General features: G+C 38.7%; 1 protein-coding gene across 2 annotated transcripts in view; it reads left to right on the top strand.

Moving 5' to 3' along the window:
- The window catches only part of LOC139949054 (corticotropin-releasing factor receptor 2-like), a 105574-nt gene that overhangs the window by 33932 nt on the left and 47942 nt on the right, over positions 1-23700 (top strand). Inside the window, exon 1 of one of the 2 annotated variants that reach the window (XM_071947458.1) lies at positions 8232-8813. The exons of the other annotated variant lie outside the window; for it this stretch is intronic. Coding sequence (XP_071803559.1) covers positions 8808-8813 — 6 coding nt within the window. The 5' untranslated portion in view covers positions 8232-8807. Of the gene's footprint in view, positions 1-8231; positions 8814-23700 lie in introns of those variants that run through there. 2 annotated transcript variants of the gene reach the window in all.

Raw genomic sequence — 23700 nt, 5'->3', positions numbered from 1 at the left:
CATTCTTACACCGTCTGTTCCCTTCTCGGGGAAGATCATCTGATGGGATTAAACCTGTCGAGCGTCCCCACTGATTATCAGAGATATTTACGCTAGGGATTTTTTTGAGAGAAAAAAACACATCCAGGGAGTCTTTTAGATGAAAGAGTCGGGATATAATTGCCGTTAGGATCGGCCACTCGAGTAATTGGATTGAGAAGTCATGAAGCAATGAACGACATCACGTTGACTCTTAGAAAGGTTGGCTTACCTATGGTATTTAAAAAAAATACAACTCTGAGCTCCTTTTCCTTTGATTTTGTCCCCTCCTTCAGATACAAGTTTAATAGAGTGTCTATGACCGTAGTGTCAATCCCATCAAGAAACAGACTTTTCAGACTTTTATTCTAATTTATATTCTGAGATATGTCCCTCCACTAGCACTGATTGTAAAGCATTGACCAATTTGATGAGGTTTTTTCGTAACTATAGTGTATGTCTCTTCTTTCGATGTTGTCCCTCCTTCAAATGAAAGTTATAAAGTTTGTAAGACCGTTGTGTCAATCTCCTCAAGAAACAAGATTGTTTTTTTTGGAGAATGTCATTTTTTAGATGTTTTTTCTTTTTTTTTCGATATGTCCTTCCACTGGCACTGATTGCATTGGCATTGACCTATTGGATGAATTTTCTCGTCAGTGTCTGTCTACCATTTTCAAAAAGAAAATAATGTTAGAAATATTGTAAAAGTCATACTGCGGATTCTTCCTTGCTTGTGTCAACAAAAAGTTGTTTGTGAGAGACTGTCATTTTACAGATTACTTTTTAGATTATGTCCATCCACTATCACTGATTGCGTATTGACCAATTGGATGAGTTTTATTGCGTCTACCTATTGTCTAAACCTTTATAAAATACTGTAAGTCTAGGATTATTGCAACTAAAAGTCGTTCCAAGGGTTCATCCCATAAAAATTAGTTTTGCATCGGGGAAAAAAAGTGTTTACCTTTTAACCGAGGTGTAATAAACCCTGTACTCGGTACCTTCCACATGCAAGTCACTCGGGTGGGAATCCGACCCACGACCTTTGCATTGCTAGAGCATGTTGTCTTACCACTACAGAGCTAGCCCAAAGAGGCAGTTCGAATCCTAGTGTTAGCAGCAGGTATCGCTTAGATTTAGTACATGTTATCATAAATTGTTTCATCCTTGTTTGTTTGTTTCAACAAAAGCTTTTAGTCAAAATTCTGATTATCAGATTTCAATTTTATTTTCAGACATCAATTCAATAGTTGCAAGTTAAAGACCCGGTAAAATGAAAGTCAACTGCACTATTTTTGGTTGCCTTTCCCTCAAATTGAATTTATCTTAATTTGATTTATATTTTTCGCAGGATGACCAGTACTCATAAGAAACCAATAGCATACGAAAGTAGGCACCCGGCTCAGCCTGCCCAGGTGTGAATGATGTGCCCAGGTGCGAATGATCTGAAAAATTATCATTATACATTCACTTTACGGCTGCATTCAAATTATTGGTTGTAATTTTATCTTGTGACAGTTGACACATTCTTGGCAGTTGGTCTATATGCATCCACTCTGGACTAAAATAACACAGTCGACAATTTCTTGCTTTCGCGCCCAAACTGTTGACTTCAAAGTCCCTATTTTATTGACGTGCTTAAGGGGGGAATCCGTCATCACACGCAAATCAATTTCATTTGGCTAAAGCTGTCAGGCTTGTGTGTTTGTTCTGGGTTGGAAGTGTTACGTAGAGGCCGGCAATTCTGATGTTACCAAACACTGTTATTGCAGCTTTTGACTTAGTCAGAATTGAGAATTATTGCGATCTGCTTCTCTGAGTTTATGGCTATTGAATGAGGTCAGATTCTGTGGTGGTTTAAGGTTTCTGTGATTTGTAGTTTAATTTAATTGTTTGACATGAGAGGCATGAACAAGAACAACAAACTGTATGTGATTGCTGCTGTCTTTTCCTTCTCACTGGCCATGGCCGAATTTCACAGAGCTGCTTAACAGTGGACACTATTGGTAATTGTCAAAGACCAGTCTTCTCACTTGGTGTATATCCACATATGCATAAATTAACACACCAGTGAAACCCGAGATAACTATGAAAGAAAGAACACCCTTGTCACATGAAGTTGTGTGCTTTTAGATGCTTGATTTCGAGACCTCAAATTCTAAACATGAGGTCTCGAAATCAAATTCGTGGAAAATTACTTCTTTCTCGAAAACTACGTCACTTCAGAGGGAGCCGTTTCTCGCAATGTTTTATACTATCAACCTCTCCCCATTACTCTTTACCAAGTGAGGTTTTATGCTGATAATTATTTTGAGTAATTACCAATAGTGTCCACTGCCTTTAAGCATAAGAAGTAGCTAAACGCAACAAAATCATGCTCAACCAGAATAAGACTGAGGTTAACAACTAAACTGCCATTCCACTTGTATAATCTGTGACTTGTATCCTGCTCACTTGCTTAGCAGATAATTGTTAGGCAACATTTTCTGCTTAAGCAGCTCTATGAAATCGGGCCCTGTTGGACTCTTATCATTTAGAAGTCTGGACCTAAGGCTAGATTTATTCTGCTTCACGGTTGAAAAGACACTCCTCAAGTGAAGGTTATAGGTTATAATCCCTCCCGGATTGCCTCTGGGTGTCTTTCTTCCCTGATCATGTAGTGCCAACCACTTTAAGGTAAAGGACACCCGGTTAGCCTGAAAGAGAGAACCTCATCCATATAAATCTAGTTAGGTTATAAAAAGGAAATTAATACTTGGACCTTCCCTTCGGGCATTGCATGTGAATCGAGGTATACAGAACTGAAACAAAGGTAGAAGTTCGCTATACTGCCAGCCGTCGATTTCACCAAACTCTTCCTAACTTAAGATTAATCTTAGGACTTAGGACGAGTCCCAACCCTGCACTGTAGCATGCAGACCTTAAGATTAATCCTGAGTAAGGATGAGTTACTCGTCCTAACTCGAGATAGGATTAATTCTAGCGTTTCGTGAAATCGGCTGCAGGTCTTTGATTTAAAGAAACAATAACGACAAGTTTTGTTCCGAAATGGTATCTTGCTTTGTATAAGTTTGAAATGGTATCTTGCTTTGGAGTGAGCTGAGATAATGAAGAGCGTGTTACCCTTTTAACAACAAGTGATTTGACAGCTTTTTTTTATGACAATACAGCTATTTACCGTGTTTATTGACGTTATTAAACCGCCATCTTAGAGTAATAATCAAACAGTGAAAACGTAAGCGCAGTATTGACCAATGAACAACCTCCTTTTGACCTCTGGGCGAGGGCGCCCTACTCAAATGACGTCAACTGCAAAGGTCTTTACTTCAACTGAAACAAGTAAATTGGTTACAATTCCATGTTTAAAGGTAACTTATGGTCCATGTTGCTTGGATAAATATCTGTGGTTAAAAAACTGTTGTTGCACCACCAGGATTCAGGATATCAAATTCAAAAGGTACCATTCCATTGCTGGAAATAACCACCATATCATCGCGATGCACCTTTACTCGAGTGCACTTCTACCTTTACAGACACCTCTGAAATTTCACCCAGTCGTGCTATAAGCTAAAATTGTGTACCTTACCGGAAACAATAAGGTATCACTATTAGCTATGGTTAATATCACACGAGTACACTTATAGAATTACCCGTCTACATAGCTTCGATCGCCCACCAAACTGCATAAAAACCATACGAGACCAAAATGAGAGTAGTATATTTTAGGTCATCGATTTTCAATTTGAACTGCCCGAGTTGGTGGAACCTGAGTAGACTGTTGTGCTTTTGTCCCAAGTAAATGATCGCTCATTCCTACTCGAATTAGCGGAGGTGAACGATATCGGTGGCCCCTGTGGCAGTATGGGTCAGGCTGTGGTATCGCTGTTTAGCGACTTGCAACAGGAGACTCGGGGGGAAAAGTTTCTTTGTAAAACTTCATGTACACTGAGGGCGGCATTGGTCGGGAGATCAACAAAAACACAGTTGAATTAGTTGGGGTTTTATATATTAAATTGAGGTTTGTATCTTTATGTAATTTGTTTAATGTTTTTATTGTACATGTATTCAATTTTACCTCGGATCAGCTGAATTCCTCTTTTTGATTCTCATTTTGCCATTGAACTTGAAAAAACACTGTACAAAACCTTACGAAGTTTGTAGTTTCCTCTTTTTTCGTGCAGTTGTATAAACCTTTTTGTAACGTTAGCCGGGTATGCAACAATTGTCGTTTTTAATGAGCAACTTTGTGATAATAATTCCGCGTTACATTTTTTGTCTCTTACTCAAAAGTGCTATCCCTCCAGTAGTTGGCACACCATTGGTCGGTGTTGGTAGCCTTGGCCAGGTAACCAGTAGTTGAAATGCATTATGAAAGTGATATCTACAAAAAAAAATTGGTCTCTTTTTTATATTTTCTTGTTCAGATAGGCCTACCTTTCTCATGATTTTAAAAGCTCGTTTATTAGACCGTGTTAAGATTGATTTTTGTGTCTCTTTCTGTTTCTTGACCTCTTCCTGAACCCAACAACGGGGTCATCTATTCAATTACGAACACAAGTGGGTCATTTTTTAGTGCAGTTACCAAACAAATTACAAACCATGGAAACCTCAGAATTTTAAAAACGAGAACATGTTTTTGTTGTTGGTTTTTCTTGCAAATCGATGATGATGAATCCCTTAAATCGATAGTGGTTAAGATATGTGGTCTACTCACAAGGCATGCAGTTAAAGCTAATATGGCGGTTAAATCATTCAAACAGTATATCATAAAACAAACACAAATGCTTGACAACAGTTTTCCCGCCAAATCGATCGGGCAAAATACGCCCGAAGTTCCTACGTGCTTCAATGCATCATTTTTGAGTTTATAAACTAATGGCACTGACGATGTAGTGCTGATTATTGAGTCGCCACTATTGTGCGCGTGTGTACACCCTGGCGACGGAGCAAAGAAAGCGCGCCAAGAAAATCACCCCACAAAGAAGTTCAGATCCGCCCTTCGATTGAATTTTCTGAAATCAGGTTTTTTCTTTCTCTCGTCTTGTGCTATTTACGTCACTGTGTAAATATTTAACCTATTTAGGAAATTAGAAACTTTGGAAACATTGATGAACTGAGTGGTTTATTTTCCTCATTCTAGCAACTCAAGATTTCAGGGGATCTGACCCATTTCAGGGCCAATGTGACCCAGAAAGGTTTGTCAACTGACTGACTAACTAACTGACTCAGAATTCTAAACTAACATCCCATTTTTTAACCGAATTTGGGGCAGCATGTTGACCCAGAAAAGGGCCATGCAGGCACCATGGAACATGGGATCCGTGGTTGATTGTTAGACAGGAGTTTGTTTTAGTGATGGGGGACAGAGAACTCGGAATATTCAGGATTCGGATTTATGGTCATACTGACCCCAATTATATATGGGCTCTTATAAGGGAGGGTTACATACAGCCTCGCTACCATTGGCATCACTATGATCGAGCAAGGCATGCTGGGAAAAAATGGCGCAGTGAGATCGATCACCCCTGGGAACGAGGTTGGGTTACATATACCTTGAAGGATTACTCTAGAAACTATTGAACATAAACAATTGATTAGAACATGAGCATGGAGAAAGGACCACGATTTGTATCCACATTCATGATTAAAAAAATCGAACGGTTCCCAAAACCAATGTTCTCCACCCTCTTAATAGCAATCTGCTCTTCCATCCATTATCACAACATTGAGGTTGGCTACGGCTACAGTTCGCAACGTGCTGGGGATGTTTACACAAGCTTAGCGATCTAATCAGCGCCGTAAAACTATTAGAGCAGTCTCTGACTACAACAGTTTGAGCATTATGACCGATGTTTAAATGTCGACTGCGAGAAAGATACAACCGCCTGATCTACAGGTCTAAAAGATCTAAAAGGTCTAGAGATCCCAGCCGAGTCCATCAAACACTTAAACCATTTTGAGCCATTTTGTTTAGGCATCGACTCAAAACATTCGATCGCCTTAAACGGGTGGGTGTTTCGATCGTTGCATTTAGACCCCGTCCCTGCTCTGATTTTACCCGGTACCGATGTAGACCAAGGATACGCTAACATTTTGTCATTTCTTGAAAATTGTTTATAAACTCATTAGAGTGATTTTTTTTTCTGTTGTATCATCTTTGTGTGGGATTACATTCTTGTCTATAATCTGATTGGTTGTTATGTCCGTAGAGACTAGACTAGCCTTGTATTCCACCGCCCGGATCTTCAATGAGTGACATTTTACGGATTAGTCTCAGCTCTGATGTTATGACAGCCGCTTCATCTACCCTTTCCTCCTCTTTCATTAAGAGAATAGTCGGACATACCGCGGCTACGAACAGCGCGCTAAAAGACACTGCATTTTCCCCTTCCCATCGATCGATTGTGGCCTCAAAAAATTGCCAACTACTTGTCAAAAAACGAGGTTGAACACAAGCTGGGACTGAATTTGATTTCTGTGAGGCACAAGGGGCCTTGTGTTCTGGGAACATTGTGGCGGTTTAACACTTCTTTATTTTTTCTTAGCAGTATTTTTTTCTTTCTCTAAACTAGTTTAAGACAAAATTATCTGAAGTCTTTAGAGGTCGTATACAAAGATGCCTAATATAGCGTCATGTTTTGTCAAAGTCTGAATCGTAGTTCGTTTACTGCCGTTTTATGGTACGACACGGTAATTCCTGGGAATGTATACTTTCTGTTGAATTCCTTCACACTAAAAAACGAGTCTAAATCTTAACAATAAAACAACAGTTGAGGCCTTGATATCCCAGGAAAATAAAGGATAATGAACAAATAGTCCTCTTTCTGAGCATTATTAGCAACATTTGGCCAGGTCTGTTCTATAACAAAAAAAAGAGTGACAGCAGTATATCGTACAAACAATTATTATTTTAATGTAAACCATGTGATCAAAGAACATAGAAATATTTGTAGGTCAAAGATAACAATAACAAGTTAAGGCACAGATACATCTCAGGAAACAGGAGAATTAAACAAATAAGTCCTCATTCTAAGCAAAATTTCAAAAGCGAGACTTCACATTATTTTGTCAGGTATTGTTTATCAATACAGGGTGTCATCAGCATGATGGAAATGTACAAACACTATTCTTTTAATCATGTAAACCATGTGATAAAAAAAAAACCTAAATGTCAACGAATAAAAACATATAATTACACGTCGGAGCAAACAGGGATCTTTACGGCACATCACTGCCGTACAAAACGCCGCCCGCTCCCCCAAACCCCAGCCACAATTATCTGATTTTACTACCAATCGTGAACGGACTGGAAAACTACATTTTAATGGAATCTCGGATGCATATCTGGTTGGACGCTCATCCTTCCGGGTGGATCGTTTCGGATGGTTTGAAGCCGAATAGAGAGCAGTAAATGAGTGAGTAATGAATTGGAAAGGGGGGGGGGGTACTTAGATTCACCTGCGGGTATGTCAATAACTGCCCGTCTTTCTGTGTCCCCAATCTATATCCTGGTTTGGTTGATAGTTTAGCGTATCATTTTAGGAGCTACTGTGGCTGGGACCTTAGTTTGATGTTTTTGTTTTTCCCGTATCTTGTTTCGTTTTATTACCGTGAGGAATGGAAGGATAATGGAGTCAATGCGTCTTTTACAACCTTGCTTTCTCTAACCGCCGCTTATCGAATTCGTATTGACTCTTTTTGGCGTAGAGCGCCCTCTCTTATCACCTTGACCATATCAATTAACTTTGAGATGTTTCTTCCACCGGTCACGTCTCACGTGACCTCTGCTGAAACCAATACATTTGGGTGGAAGAGTTGTCTGTAATGTTTGTTTATAGAAGAGCACAACTTATCCTTATTACTTTATAATTTAAGACTAATGTGCTTTGCAATAAAAAAAAGTTCTACCTCCACGGTTTAAGTAACCCTAAGAAACATAGTCAGAAATTAACAGGTGTCCCTTATTCTCAACCCTAGTCAGAGACATACCCGGCCTCTTGCCGGTTAAATCCAACACCCTTGGGCTAAACGCAGACCTATATTTTATTCCTGGTTGTCTCCTCCATGCAGCAAAGCGCAGGGTTTCAATCTTCAAGCGTACCACTATATATAGGCCAGTGTTATTTATACTTAACACATTATGGTAGTCGGCAGTGGTAAAACCACCGAGGCCTGGTCTGCACGCAACACCACAGCATGGGTTGGTTGCAATCACTGTCAATTAGTAGAAAACATCAGCGACTAGATTTCCTAAACAAAACATTTGCATACAGTCGTGTGTAATTGTTCATATTTTCTCCCCCGTGAGAATGCAAGCAATCATCGAGTACCTTGGAACCGTAAAAAGCGTAGTATAGCTACTCAGTTTGACTGATTATACCAATGGGGGACCATGTGATTTACACACGGAGTCCCAACTGGACGAGCAATTACAACATCAAGTGGAAAGGATGAACGGACGTCTTCCGTGGAAGAAGAAGAGAAAATAAAAGCTATTGACTGAGAAGCGAAGTCTGCGCTCTCAACTGTTACCAGGCAACATCCGCTCACACACACACACACATACGTAGAGGCTGCATTAATCGTTTTCCCGCTCAAAACTGGTGTTTTTTCTTCGTTTTAACTGGAGGTTAACCCGTTTGCAACCATCGCCTTTAACTCCGGAGGAAAGGCACGTATCGCAAGCTCTCATTGCGCCCTGCATTTATCCTCAAATGTTCCCTTAATGTTGGAAACCACTTAAAGGCAGCTGAAAATATCGAATCATCTCTAGGCTGAGTGGCATCAAAATGGCGGTAAGATATTTTCGTCTCCGTATTGTTTGAACGATTTTTTCTTGTAGATAAGTATGAAATAACTTTAATAGTGGGTTGTCTCGTGGTAGTAGGGCCAATGGAGGACTGCCGTATGGCGGGTACGTGCTCTTGCAAAGTACAGCTTCATTTACATTGGTTTCACGGCAACGAGCAGAAAGTTTAAAGTGAAATTACCTTGCGATGAAATTTGCCACAGTATTTATTGCTACACGTACAGTAAAGGTTAGAGCACAAAAAAGCACGATATCTATTGTCGGCATGTATGCTATACAAATCTAATACTGATTTAGAAATCACCGGTTCATATTCGCCCTGTTCCCAATTTACCACTTTAATTAATTTTTCTGAGCAGAAACAAACGTGAGCATGCAGACTAGAAGCGTTGGTCAATTCATTAACAGCAGTACATTTAATATGATTGTTTAATGGGTAGGATTTGGAACTTAGCATTGTTGAGATACAATCTAGTGAGGTTTGCGGTAACACCGTGAACATGTACATTAGTAGGAATCCAAACTTCGCATGGTGGAGATTCAATCTAGTAATGTTTGCAGTAACACCATGCACATGAGTAGGATTTTAAACTTGCCATGGTGGAGATACAATAGGTTTGCAGTAACACCATGAACACGGTACATCTTTATGTGAGTGTGGTGTTCCGAAAAGACACCCCTATTTTCCTAAATCTAAACCCTATCCCCAAACCAACCCTGGTCGTCACTTGTGTGCAAACCACGAGGGACTATCGGAACATAGGGTTGTCGGAACATGGTTGTCGGAGGACATTGGGTTGCCGGAGCATAGAGTAATCACTGGTCTAAACAACCCGACGCGGCGTGGCGACGTCTGCTCCTGGCAGTTTCTCCCCTTTTCCTTCTTGCCCCCTCTTTTCATAAACAATCTTCCACCGAAGATACCTGTCTCTGACAGCCTTCAAAATTATTGTGCGATACCATCGGCGTTTGAAATAAGTGAAACATCACCAATATATATTGCATTTCTTCATGATATTGCTAACTTTGCCATGCGTTATTAACACCCTGTATTGGACTTTATCAACACTGATTAGGGTCGTCTGTTTGAGATCCTGACCCTACTCAATCTGTATCATTGCTTCCCGTGCATCTTTGACACACTCTCCACAAGGAGCCAGACTTATCTTCAGTCTCGATTTGCTCATATTGATCCTAGTCCAAGGGAAACAAGATGACAGTGAATTAAATCCTCCATCATCAGAAGTAGAAAAAGAGAGATACCATTTTCTGATCCATAGATACCTGCTTCTTCTCATCGTAATATCTCACAATCAATTACAAGCCCCTGTGCATGTAGCCTTGGCCATACCCTACACGAAGACGTGACCATCATGTTATAACGTTCCGGAGGACGTGAGGCGGCAAGCCATGACAAATTGCACTCTACCTGTGCTCCCACAAGATCAATTTCTCTTTACGTCTTCTTCTCTTTCTCCCGTCTCTTGCTGCTTCATGAAGATGGGAAAATTATTTTCAATCTTGGGATAATGTGTGATGAACACATGAAGTGCTAATCCGTGTCTTGAATTTGCCATTGTCACAGAAAATAGTCAAAAAATCCTATTTATGTTCCACGCACACAGAATGTCTATTTTCGGTTTCCCAATTTCTGTGAAAAATAAAAAGGCACATTAGTCGGGTGGGATTCGAACCCTAGGGCCTTTGCAGTTCTTGAGCAGTGTCTTTCCAACTATACATAGACCACCGAGATTGCCCGGTGGCTAGAGGCAGTTTGATTCGTGTGTTTTAGCACCTGTACCACAACGATCTATTAAACAGGGTTTGGGCAGTAGAATCCAAAACCCCAAAATATTATCTATAATGGTCCCAACCTTCCCCCTCCACAAACAGACACAGCAGTGGGTCTGATCCAGCAAAATCATGTAAATGTTCACATATTGTACCCTGCAACAGTGCATTACAACATGCTCTTATTTGTACGTGCTTAACAACAATACCAAATTATTAGATAGCTTTTACTGACGCTAGATAAAAATCACACATTCATTTTTGCCTTTAAATGGGTGCGTTCGTTTAGCTTCCCTTGGTCGACCCCGGTGTGTGGCAGTTTTTCCCCCCAAGGACGAACGTGTGCAGATAATTACCCACGTTCGTCCTGGAAAAAAAAAACGCCGCACATCGGGGTCGACCCAGGGTAGCTAAACGAACGCACCCTATAAAAAGTAGGCCTACTTGATAATTCTACTCCCGTCTACCCAGCATGTCACGTATATACCTGGTTAGATAATTGAGGTACATGGATTGTTAGATTACGTGCTGAAACATTCAAGTGAATTCGATAGGAGAAATAGACTCATGAACAGCTTCATGATATAGACCTTCATCGCGGTGTGGCCATCTTGATTTTAATCCATTCCAACTCATTGTAGCCAAACCGAGGCTGGAAATAATAGTCTGGTGCCATGTTTGCGCAACAAATGTTAGCATTAATTACTGTTATGGAATAAACAAACCAAACGTCTTCACTTGTGATCCATACACAAAAACCACCTTGTGGTTTCCATGTGATGAGCTACTATCTGCTTTTACTCCATTCCAACTCATCGTAACCAAACTGAGGCTGGAAGAAATATTAGTCTGGTGCCATATTGGTGATATGAATGTTAGCATTCATTACTGTTATGGAAACAGGGAACATGACTAAGATGGTGACAGCGTGATAAAGGTGTATAACATAATTAAGGTGTCGGTGGACACGTCTGAAGATGCTTAATAGAGCGCAGGTCTAACGATTCACGGAAGTAGCCCCCTGGGGCCAATTTCATAGAGCTGCTTAAGCAAAAATTTTGTGTAGGCACGAAAATAGCTCGCTTGTTTTACACATGTTACTGGCCAAAATGTAATGCCATATACATTGCTTATGACTGGTATTTAGCTGTTGTTTACTTAGCATAACAATTGAATGGAGTCTTGGCCGGTAATTTGATTTTACTAAGCAAATATGTTATTGCTTAAGCAAATTGTTCTTAAGCAGCTCTATGAAATTGGGCCCTGGTCGTTGCCTTGGTGCCCTTGAAATGCTCCGGTAGAAATATATAATTTCCCTATAGGAGAAAATGCCTTGGTGCCCTTGCCCCTTCAAAAAATGTTTTTTTAATAGTGTATAGTTGTCGTCATTGGCCTTTATATCGATTGCCGCTATTTCAGAGCAAAGATTTAGACAAATAATTCAGCTAATTATCAAATTTTAGTCCTTCATGTGCAGACATAGACAAAGCCCCATAGATGAACCATCGTAATTTACTGCACGTTTTTGTTCCATAAATAATGAATGACGAAGTTTCACAATAATATGGTTGGTTGGTTGGTTGATTGGTTTATAATGTCACTGATCATTGAAGCATGGGAGATATCTGACTAAGGATAGTCAATAATTAAGTAGTGTATTTTAGATGTGTCGTATGGTTTGTTTGTCACATTCTGCAACCTGGGTCGGAGTTAATTATTACTCTTTAAATGTGTGAACAAAGTTTTAATTGCTAAGCGAAGTGTCTACTTCTTCGTCTTTCGAGTCCATCATTTACTCTTCAAATGTTTGGCCAAGAGAAGTGTGATGTCACAGTACAACTCACTATGGTGATACTGACAACTCATCCTATAGATTATTCTTGGTGTTTTGGGAAATCCAGCCCCAGGGCTATTCAGTTTTTTAGTCCCTGCGGTACCTGCTTGCGTAGATGTTTTCTCTATGTTGGTTTGTCTCACATAAAACTGGTATTTTCTTACAATGCTGTTTACAAAAAATACACATGTACTGTCTCTGACCCTGCCTGTGATGTGTTTGTCATGGTCCCTTGATTTCATGACCAGAAAGACATTACATTAAAAGCAATAAAACAGTGGTTAGAATTTAAATACATATTTAAGCATAGGTTCTATACCCGCATTTTTTCACATGTATATTATTACAAACATTGAAGTAAAGATGAAATTCAAAATGCTAATTCTGAGTTTTATCCTATTCGTATAAATTGCCAAATAAATAATAATGACAATAATAATATTAATAATAATAATATTTATAATTTAAACGTCTTTAAAAGTAGTATATGCAACACTTGAATGTGTTTAAAATCCACACAGAGTTTTTACACTGACGTCAACTTCCATTCATAGATCTGCGCAATTTGATCCAAAGTACTATTTTCATATAAAACTGTGACCGTAAACTACTTGTACTTGTCCATAGTAAATAAATGGCAATTATTGGCTGGTAGGCACATTGGATTTTTCTCAAACTGTAGTTATAATGATAATATTTATTCGGGCAAAACATCCACAAGTTCATGTACTCCCATTAAAAATAATATACCAAAAAACAAGTGAAAAATATAACTGTCACCAAAAGGCGTATGTCTCCAACATCCCAGAAAAGCCAGGACAATATTAATGTAAGAAAGGACCTAAAATAACCTTGTCATTGAGTTCACAATTAATTTACTACATTTAAAATCAACAATGAATTAGTTTTGTATGAAAATCGATTGGTATTTGATTCATTGTTTATGTAGTTCTAAACAGGTCTAAAACCAACAGTACCGAAATATGTTTTTTGTGTCAGTAAAGTACAGTACACAAAAATACACACTGGTAACCCAAAAAACTGCATTCCGAATAAATTAACTAAATAAATGGGGAAAAGGACCCTTTTATGTCAATTTATATGTATAATTAATAGTATAATTAATATTTTGCCAAGTACCAGCATCAGATCAAAATGTAATTAAATTATTAATTAGTGCTTTTCTGCAACAAACAAATGATTCACTATCCAATATAATATTTAATACACCCATGGAAAGTCAGTTGAAATAGTATAGGAATATTATACGATATGAAAACCCACTTTCATGTATATCCTTCAGATTAACTTCCCCGTCCAAAACGAAGGTCGTCTATTCCTCAAAATTACATTTTAATCACTTCTTACTGCTCCTTTTTCATTTGTTTTTCTGTTCGAATATCGTCCGACCTTGATAAATATTGGACTCATAATACACAAACCATATGTCTTCACATGTGATCTATAAACAAAAACATCTTGCCATTTCCTTGTGACGAGTTACAATATGCTTTGCGTAGTTTGCGCTCAGCCATGTCTTGCAGTTCTGCCTTCCAAATCGTGTTGGTTGGTGATTAAAAGATAATTGAATTTTCTCCCCGCAACTGGAGAAACCCAAAGTTAAACTTTTCGCTTGATGTTTCTGGTCATAAAACCAGACTTAAAACTGTTTTTCCCCTCTACATGGGTGATGTGGGGATACAAATGAGTACCCTAAGATATTAATAGAAATGATAAATTCGAACATTAAATTGATTAAAACCATTAAGATTTTCATAATCGTGTCTTTTCAAGAAGTCTGCTTCAGGATCGTAGGCATCATCATGTTGTTAATAGTTTCTTGGATAAAGGGCCATTTTGACAGTTAGTATTTAGGAGATGAACAAAAGTGCAAACTATTCCCAAAAGGATAACATGCACCGTCGTTAATTTGATTGAGACAACATAATGACGTACAGTATCCATTCTAAGATGTCATGTGGTATCATAACAACGTACCTCTAACGACCATTTGTCACTAAAGATGGGGGAAAGTTGGAGTTACCGATAATATCATCCAATTCGTAAACCTACAGTATAATTGGCAGCAATTTTTTGTTTGCAATCTTACAAAGTTTTCTTGAGAAGTGAAGTCACGCAAAAACGGAGAAAGAAAAACACTACTGCCCAAGCATGTCCATTGTGCATGATCTGCACAGGATGTCTAAAAAACAAAAAAGGCCTTGCAACACGAGGCAACTTTTACGTGCAACTTGAAGGCAATCAGAAGATGTGAATAAGTTTGAGATACCAATACAGATGTTTAGAGTGTAGAAACAAAACTGCACCCAGTTCGTAAACCCACCATATAATTGGCAGCAAAGATGTTTTGTTAAAACAAATCTTACACAGTTTTCTTGACAAAAGTGAAGAGAAACCCAATTGCCCATGCATGTCCCATTGCGCATGATCGGCGCACAAAGTATTGTGGGTGAAATTCAAATTCAAGCGACACCGGAACAACTTATAGAACGCTGATTTTGAAACAATGCGATAGACAAATATAAAACTACCACAGTTACACGTAGGTTGCAGCATGGCGTCCAGCTTGGCAAATGGTAATTTTTTAAGATGGCGTTAGTGCACGGACTTAGTTATGTTTGCTCTATTTGTTTGCTCTGTAGATGGTTAATAATAATATTAATAACATGCATTTATATAGCGCTTAATACGAGGTTTCTAAGCGCTGAACAGGAAGTGTAAGATAACAAAAACTACAATTAAAAGTGGGGTGAAATAGCAGAAACTGAGTAGACTATGGTTATACAGCAGTCTAATGAGGATGATTTTTTTTCAGGCAACTTGGATGCAACCATTTGAAGTGCGTGCTGCAGGACCATTTTTTTAGCACATGAGTCATTCTTCAACATTGTCTTACGATTCACAAGACAAAATATGTGCACACTATACAATGTTAAGATAACCTAGAACTGGTTTCCTGTAAACTTTCTCGTGCGACATGGCCCGATCACTTTGATTTTTACACTCAGCCGGTTTGAGGAGCTCATGTTTACCTTCTTCCTTTAACTTTTAACCGTGTACTTTATGTAAAGAACAAGAGGAAGGAAACGGTCAATATTGATTTCCACAATGTTCCTTGTAAAAATACAAACATTGAAATCAACTGAAAAACTTCCTAAGTGGTAAGATATCTTCAAAGAGTGTAGCGGCACTTCCTTATTATACAGTCTTGCCCAGCACTTGCCATTCTTTGGCTTACATTTAAGAGATTGGTAACTCTCTTGACCGCCAATCACCGTACTGCGACAACACGAAGGAACTGTCAAGGGTCCTATAGCCTGCCCACCAGCTCAGGGTGCGCGGAGGGGTTTCTTCCGTTCCCTCCCTCTGGGGAAAGAACAGCAGATGGACTCGCATTATTCTACTTCCCCACTCGGGAGCAGCGCTTCAAGTGGGCAGTTGAGTCTGAACAAGCAAACCGCGCGTTTTCTCGCGGGAATTGTGTTTGGACAGACTTTGTGTGTTGTCACAGTGGCTGGTAAATCTAATATCTTGGTTATGATCTTGGAGCTTGGAGTGTCGGGAGCCTTCCTTTTTCCTCCCAGCTCGCCTGTAGGGTTACTGAGTTGGCTAAAAGTAACAGTATTAAGTTTCTACGTCATTAAGACACTCAAATCCCATAGCTTGGTATTTTATAAACACACGGAAGAAAATTGTTTTTTGAGATATGGTTAACTGTACGCGCTCTAAAGTTTATATTCATCGCGTGCTGAAAAGCATTATCTTAAACGTAGAAGATTAAAAACTATACAGAAGTGTGCACACACATCAAAACAAACATTCTAGTTTGTGCATCCCTGTTGAGACATCTTTGTTTTTTTCCTTTAAAACCTCCCATAGACTCTGTAGACATTATTCCTCATGGAGTGCCCCAATCTTTAACATTCCCTTGTGTCTCCCTTTTTTGTTTTATTCTCGGTCTCCCTGAAGTAGTGAACATGAAATCAAGAATACAACACATTCATTCGGTGCACACACACACACTTCGGAGGAAACCTCTGCCGTAGGATTTATACGTGTCTCACATGTAGCAGCGCTGTGCACGTTTTTTGTGCACGGTTTCTTCCTCACCATTCGAATCAAGATACCAAGCTCGAACGGAGATACCATACGTAAATGATTAAAGCTACGTTACGGCACTAAGAGAACTCACTGGAAACACGGTAGTTCTGTTTTTCTTTTCTGTTTTTTTTTCTTCTCTTCAAGTCAACATTTAGCACATACCCCTCTTCTCAAGATGCAAACTGTATGAACATACGCTAGTTTCTGTCGTCATATTTTGAGATGTTGCTTCATCTTTCACAAGACATTTTATACTCTGATATTAGTTCTAAAAATGTTTCATAGTCAGTGTGTTTTCACCCAGTAAGCATATCAGTATAATGATTAAAGCTACGCTATGAAGCTATGACAACTCTTCGAAAACACGGTAGTTTCTTTCTTCAAATGTTGAGGTGTTGCTTAATCTTTCACAAGATGTTTGATAATGACACAAAATACTGCTCACTCGACTCTTTCCATGCTTGCCTCGTTCTCACCATTGCACCAGAACTGCATTGGCTCCCAGTTAAGTTTCGTACCATTTATATGTATTTTCTCTCAAAATTCAAACATGGTCAAGGCCTGCTAACTTAATTATCTAAACTTATTCACCATTATTGCCTAATCTGGACTTTATACGAGCATCTCAATAGTCTTTGCTTTCAACTAATAGAGCTTCTTCCATTTGTTGTGGTCTTACATCATTTTCTTACTTAGCTCAATTTTGGGGGATAAAAGTCTTCACGTGCATGTTCGCCAGGGTAGTTTTAAAAACACATTTGTTTGAAGCTGTTTATTTGTAATCTGCTTACTTAAGTTATATCTTTCACCCATTGTTTATGTTATTGTTCTTTTTATGCACTCTGGCTTTTGCATTAGGCACTTTACAAATATTTTTTAGTATTAATGATATTTATATTGTTAGTTCTAAAACTGTTTTACAATCAGTGAAAGTTTCACCCAATTAGCAAACCAAATTTGCTCCTAACCACCTGGTGATGTTGATGCAACAGTGTTATGATCGCTATCCTCCTTTGAGATTTTGTATATAAGACGCTATCAAGGATGAAGGGTTGATCTTCAAGAACTAATACGTATCATCTTCGCTCAGGAAGATCTGCCGCTGCTACCTCACCGTAATAACACCATTAACTCATTATTCAATTTTCTCCAGGAGAATCAATCGCTCCTTCTTTCAAACCCGTATTTTATGTTACTTGATTTCAATGGGGCGATCTATCAGCACAAGGCCACAGGGTTGAAAGAATATATTTTTTCACATCCTGGTGTTTCGCAAATAGATGTTCTTGGAAATGGGTGCATTTATTTTAAGATTGTTGTGGTCCACTTTTATGAAGAGTAATGACCATTCATATCTTATTTATTTAAAGACACACATCTACAGTGGTTTATCTGTGTCAATGTTGTCATCATGGGTCGAGAGTGGACCAGGAATAGAACAATATGAGGAATGTCTGTCATTGGTTTGTTTAGACATATGTCAGTAAAGAGAACCGTCCAGTCCACACATTCTTAAATAATCCTTGCGGTGCATTATTTGTGTTCTTTCCTATGCCCCTCTGTGCTGAAAGGCAGTGGACACTATTGGTAATTACTTAAAATAATTATTAGCATAAAACCTTACTTGGTAACACGCAATGCTGTTGATAGTAGAAAACAGTGTGAGAAACGGCTCCCTCTGAAGTAACGTAGTTTTCGAGAAAGAAGTAATTTTCGACGAACTTGATTTCGAGACCTCAGAATTAGATTTTAAGGTCTGGAAATCAAGCATCTGAAGCACACAGCTTCGTGTGACAAGGGTCTTTTTTCTTCTATTAGTTTCTCGCAACTTCGACCACCAATTGAGCTAAAATTTTCACAGGTTTGTTATTTTATGCATATGTTCAGATAAATAAAGTGAGAAGACTGGTGTTTGACAGTTACCAATAGTGTCCAGTGTCTTTAAAATCTTTCCATAAATTTTGTACAATTAATTCTTATGAATCAACCCCAGTCTTAATAGTGTCCTTATAATAGAGTCTGGTGGTTCAGAAAAGAACCGTTGGTTTAACTCAACGGTTCTTTTCAAATCAATTTTCAAGTCATTACATGGTGTTACCGCAAACCTTTCCATATCGTATTTCCACCATGCAAAGTTTCAAATCCTACTTATAATGGAGTCCTTTTTGTCTCTTTTTTTTTGCTTTGTCCTTGGTCTCCACATTGTGTAAAAAAAATCATCTAGTTTCTTTCTTCCTTCAGTCAGGGGTCAGTGATCCGACCAAGCAATTTTCCTCCGCATCTTGAAAACGTTGTCTCGCTTTCAAGAAAACCTTTTTGAAAATCAGTGATAACAACATTACAACATGTACATTGTGTATTTACCTTCCTCCAACATATAATAATTTGATAAAACATTTGAAATTATACATAATTCTCGTAATCTTGAAGTACTCTTCACCTTTAAGACACGCACTGAGACTTAATACACAAGAGAGCATCTGGGTAAGATGCAGAGTAAGAGTGGTCCACCACGATGTGTACTTCCATCTTGGCAACATCCGCATCTCAGATTACGTAGAGCACGTCAGTAAGTTGATGATGAACATAACATAGCGTAATATATATGACATGGGAGGCCCACCAGTGCGATCAGGTTAAAGCAATCACGATCGGTCTCTCGATGAAATAAAAATCAGCGAGGTGGATTTTTTTTCTTCACTTTTTGTTTGCCTTGATTTTTTTTTTCGGTTGGGAGATGGGGCTGCGTTTATTTGTTTGGTTGATGTGGTTTCATTTAACAGGATCGATTGTAAAAATCGTTCATAACAGGAAACGGACTTAAAAAGGTGGCCATAACATAAAAGTTTCTTCTTTTGACCAGACCATAAAGTAAAACTACGTTTGATTTGAAGGAAAGTGGTCTAAGAACAAAGCTGAAATGTATAAAAAGATAACTTTGAGAGAGACGAAGAAAATTCATTGTTAACAGACCATAATGTAAATCAGCCTTTGTCTTGAAGTGAAATGGCTGTGGGAATCAGAGCTGATGTAACGAAAGAGGAAAGAGGAACAGAGAGATTTGTTTAACCATACTATAATCTGAAACGGCCCTCGACTTGAAGTAATGTGTGAACAGGACTGCCGTAAAAAAAAATAACACGGAATTGTAAACTCATTTTTTTGTCACAAAACCCTGTGGTGAAATGGTCACCATAGTAAGACCATACTGTAACGAGCCCGTAGTTAACGGCGCTAATAATGTAAAAACAATCTTGATAACAAGACCATCAAGTATTACAAAGACAAGATCTAAAATGTGAAATGTCACTTGAGCTAATGTGTGAAAGCTTGCCCGTTTAAATAATGTGAAATAAATAAACCATGCCTCGATCAATCAACCATCGTGATGTTGTTTCAGCAATGGTGTGTATTTTGTTCCTTAGGGAGGTGACATTTTTAAAAATCTTCTTGCCTCGGGTGCTGATTTCCGTTAGTGAGTCGCTAATGCAATATTTCAACAAAAAAAGAAATAAATAAGGTTTCTGATGCTCTTTTTAAAGGAAGGGTATACCTAGATACATAGAAATTAACCGTAAAAACTGTTTAAGATGGTTTAAGTAAGAAGCACTATGTAGCTGTTAGAAGTGTATAACACTTTTCAGACACAACTCCCTTCAAATTAAATTTTCACAATCAGCCAATGTATCTCCTTCCCAGCAATTGTCGATTAATTTTACAAATACGTCTTTTTCGCTAAAGCTTAAGGCTACGACTTTAAGGCACCGGCTAAGGCTCTGTCAGCACCAAACGCTTTCAATGCATGCCTTCAATCGTTCGGAGCCACAAAGCCAAAGCCAAAACCTCAAGCCTGATAGTTGTCAGTATCACTAATACAACATGCGTATTTGTTGCACGGCACGTGATTGGTTCCTGACCAATCAAACTTCACAATTTGTACAGAGGTATTAACGGTATTTGAAAGCAAGGCTGTGTACATACACTTTAAATGATGCGCGCTTTACAAATCATGAGTCAAGGAATAAGACATACAAATTGGCTGAGACGTGAATAGTACCCTCAAGCCTCGATTTGGCTGCGTTAATTATGAATGAGAGAGGGATAAACAAAAACAACTGCACTATGTTCAGGTCCATTAAAAATCAGCTCATCTTGCCTTCATCAAAATAAAGGTATCACGGACAAATACACTCATACAAGAAACGGCTTTCCTCTTAATGCGCACAGCTTACCAAAGCCTACCTTTTATGACTCCAAAAAGTGCAGATTTAACTAAACAAAATCGCTAGAGCTATGTTATTTGTCCCTTGTCAACTGTTAGATCCGCGTGTAAATTACATCCTGATATAAGTTACATTGCGTAGAACGAGAGATGACTCACGCGGATCTGAAGTCCCGATAAGCTATCCATCTTCCTCACTGTTTTGCACTCGGGCTGTTTTGGCATGTCTTCGGGTTTGATACATAAAATAGGCGTATACTTTATGGTTTTAGACGCTTTTAATTGCTTGGTTTTGTTTTGGGTTGCAGGTGTAATACCTCCTTGGTGTCTTATGGCACGTGTGATTGTGTGGATGTGGGTGTTTACCTGTTAGGTGCTTGTATTAGTTGTATTGTGTTTGTGCTGGTGTGTGTGTTCTAAGTTTGTGGGTTCTGCTTTGTTGTTTTACTTTTCCCTTTTTTTAAAAGAGTTATCTTGTGGGACCCAGATTGAGCAATGAAATACCTTGTTGGGTCCTTTGTTTTGTTGTGTAAAAGTCCCCGCACAAGGGGATAAGCATACTGAGTAGAAACCCACTGTTGGCATTGTGGCCCGCTTCAAGGACCCGGAGGCTTCAGGCTAGAATAGGTTTGATAAATAGTTGTGGTTTGCTTTTCGTGAGCGTAATTAGTAAAGAAACCTAATCTGCGAAGAGTTGTCTTGATGACATTCTGACCCGCTTAATGACACCAGAAGCTTTAGGCTTGTGAAGGTTTTCGATAACAGTATCTGCTCAGCATGATTTAATTAGAACACAGGCACATAATGTTTGTGTACAGATATCTAGGGAGAAGAAATTTGAATTTATTTTCGTCCCGCTCAAGGGCCCCTGAAGCAGGCTTCCAGGTGTGCAATTTTAGCATCTTGGCTTGTTTTTATACGAAAATAACCATATTTAAAACATATGTGTAGATATCTAGGGAAAAGAAAGTTGACTTCATTCTCGGCCCACTCAAAGGCCCCTGAAGCACAGGCTTATATGCGTACAATCCTGGAATCTTGGCTAACATGTTCACATAATGTGTTGTTATCTTCATTTGGGCCCTCGATAAACTCAGGCTTTAGAATGTTCGTTGATGAAGCGCAATAAAGTTAAAAAGTGTGTCTCGGTTATTTTTGCAACATGTTACTTTGTTCTTAAATAAGAACGAATAGAAGCCTTTTTACTCCAAATTACAATGCCATCAAAAATGATCGACTAGACAAAAGGATTATCTTCAAAGATTTCTAAAATTGTCTTTTTCCCTTAGTGGGATCCAGGAACCTTAATGGATATTCTGAATTAGACAAATGAAACGGGAGGGATTCCTCTTATATAAATCATTTAGAACCATTTCGTTAGCTGTTCACAGATATGGCGTGACGTCATGTCACCGTATTTGGTAGAGCCCAGAGCGCTATTCGTAAACTTCTTGTATACAACAGTTGATAACGATCGCACGCTGTTTACTCTCAACTGGTTTCTTCGATTATCTTTGAGATATTGCATATACACACTTAAAAACCACTTGATGTAAACTATGTCTTCAAGAGCCATCTTGAGATATCGCACCTGTCCTTTTGATTGAATGTTGAATGTCTAAGACTTTGTGAATTATTGTGCATTATGTCAAAACAGCATACGATCAATGTATGCCCGTATTAAATCAAATGTCGATTTTCCAGTCAGCTTAACTTTACAGAGTACAACATATTGTTTTACTGGAAGTGTTTTGTTCTCCCTTGTTAATTTGTTTTGAAAAATTTGGTTGGTTCTGATTTTCTGAGGTGTTTGATGCTTTGCATCAACTTTCTCTTTCCCTTAAATACTGCGTCATATCTAGTTTAAAGAGCATCGTTGTAAAGAGGTTCTGCTTATAGAGAAAACAATATGAAGTCCCGAATCTCATTTATGTTTTATGGTTCGTTTATTTTGGTGTCCGCGTACCCAGAATGTATTGCATGGTATGTCGTCATGGAAAATTGACTAATGGTTGACAAATGGTCGCTACTCGAACTTGCCCCTTGTTATATAAATAAATAATGTTGAATATTTCTAGTGCGCCATGTCTGTCAATGATGACACTCCTGGCACGAAAAACCAAAAACTGTGCTAATACACAACGACGCAAGACAACCAAAAGTTTAAAGGCAGTGGACACTATTGGTAATTACTCAAAATAATTTTTGGCATAAAACCTTTCTTGGTGACGAGTAATGGGGAGAGGTTGATGGTATAAAACATTGTGAGAAACGGCTCCCTCTGAAGTGCCATAGTTTTCGAGAAAGAAGTAATTTTCCACGAATTTGATATCGATACCTCAGATTTAGAACTTGAGGTCTTGAAATCAACCATCTAAACGCACACAACTTCGTGTGACAAGGGTTATTTTTCTTTCATTATTATCTCGCAACTTCGATGACCGATTGAGCTCAAATTTTCACAGGTTTGTTATTTTATTCATATGTTGAGATACACCAACTGTGAAGGCTAGTCTTTAACAATTACCAATAGTGTCCACTGCCTTTAAAGGCTTTAGTTTCCGAAGTATATAAATATTCAGCTGTATGTAAAATGCGTGCGTATAGTCTGTGCACTGTGGACTTCAAATGGCCATTTTGTAGCTATACCGTGAAGTGCATCTAGCCTGTCTATGTGTAAGGACACTTTAATATTTAACCCGATGTCCTTTTCTGTCAGTGTGGCATTGGGTATGTATCACTGTGTTTTTGTTGTCGTGGCCATCATCGATTGCTGAATGCTCTTCGTTTCCTTATCTCGCCATAGAGCAAGGGTCTCACCAACCTTCCCACTTTGTCCCTGCGCTATCATCTCTCAATCCTCACGTTTTACGGTATCATTATCTGCATCGGATCTTCATTTAT

The sequence above is a fragment of the Asterias amurensis genome, chromosome 16, assembly GCF_032118995.1.
Source record: "Asterias amurensis chromosome 16, ASM3211899v1".
NCBI classification, from domain to species: domain Eukaryota; kingdom Metazoa; phylum Echinodermata; class Asteroidea; order Forcipulatida; family Asteriidae; genus Asterias; species Asterias amurensis.
Note: the sequence above shows the minus strand (reverse complement) of the source record. Positions and strands in the feature narration are given on the sequence as shown.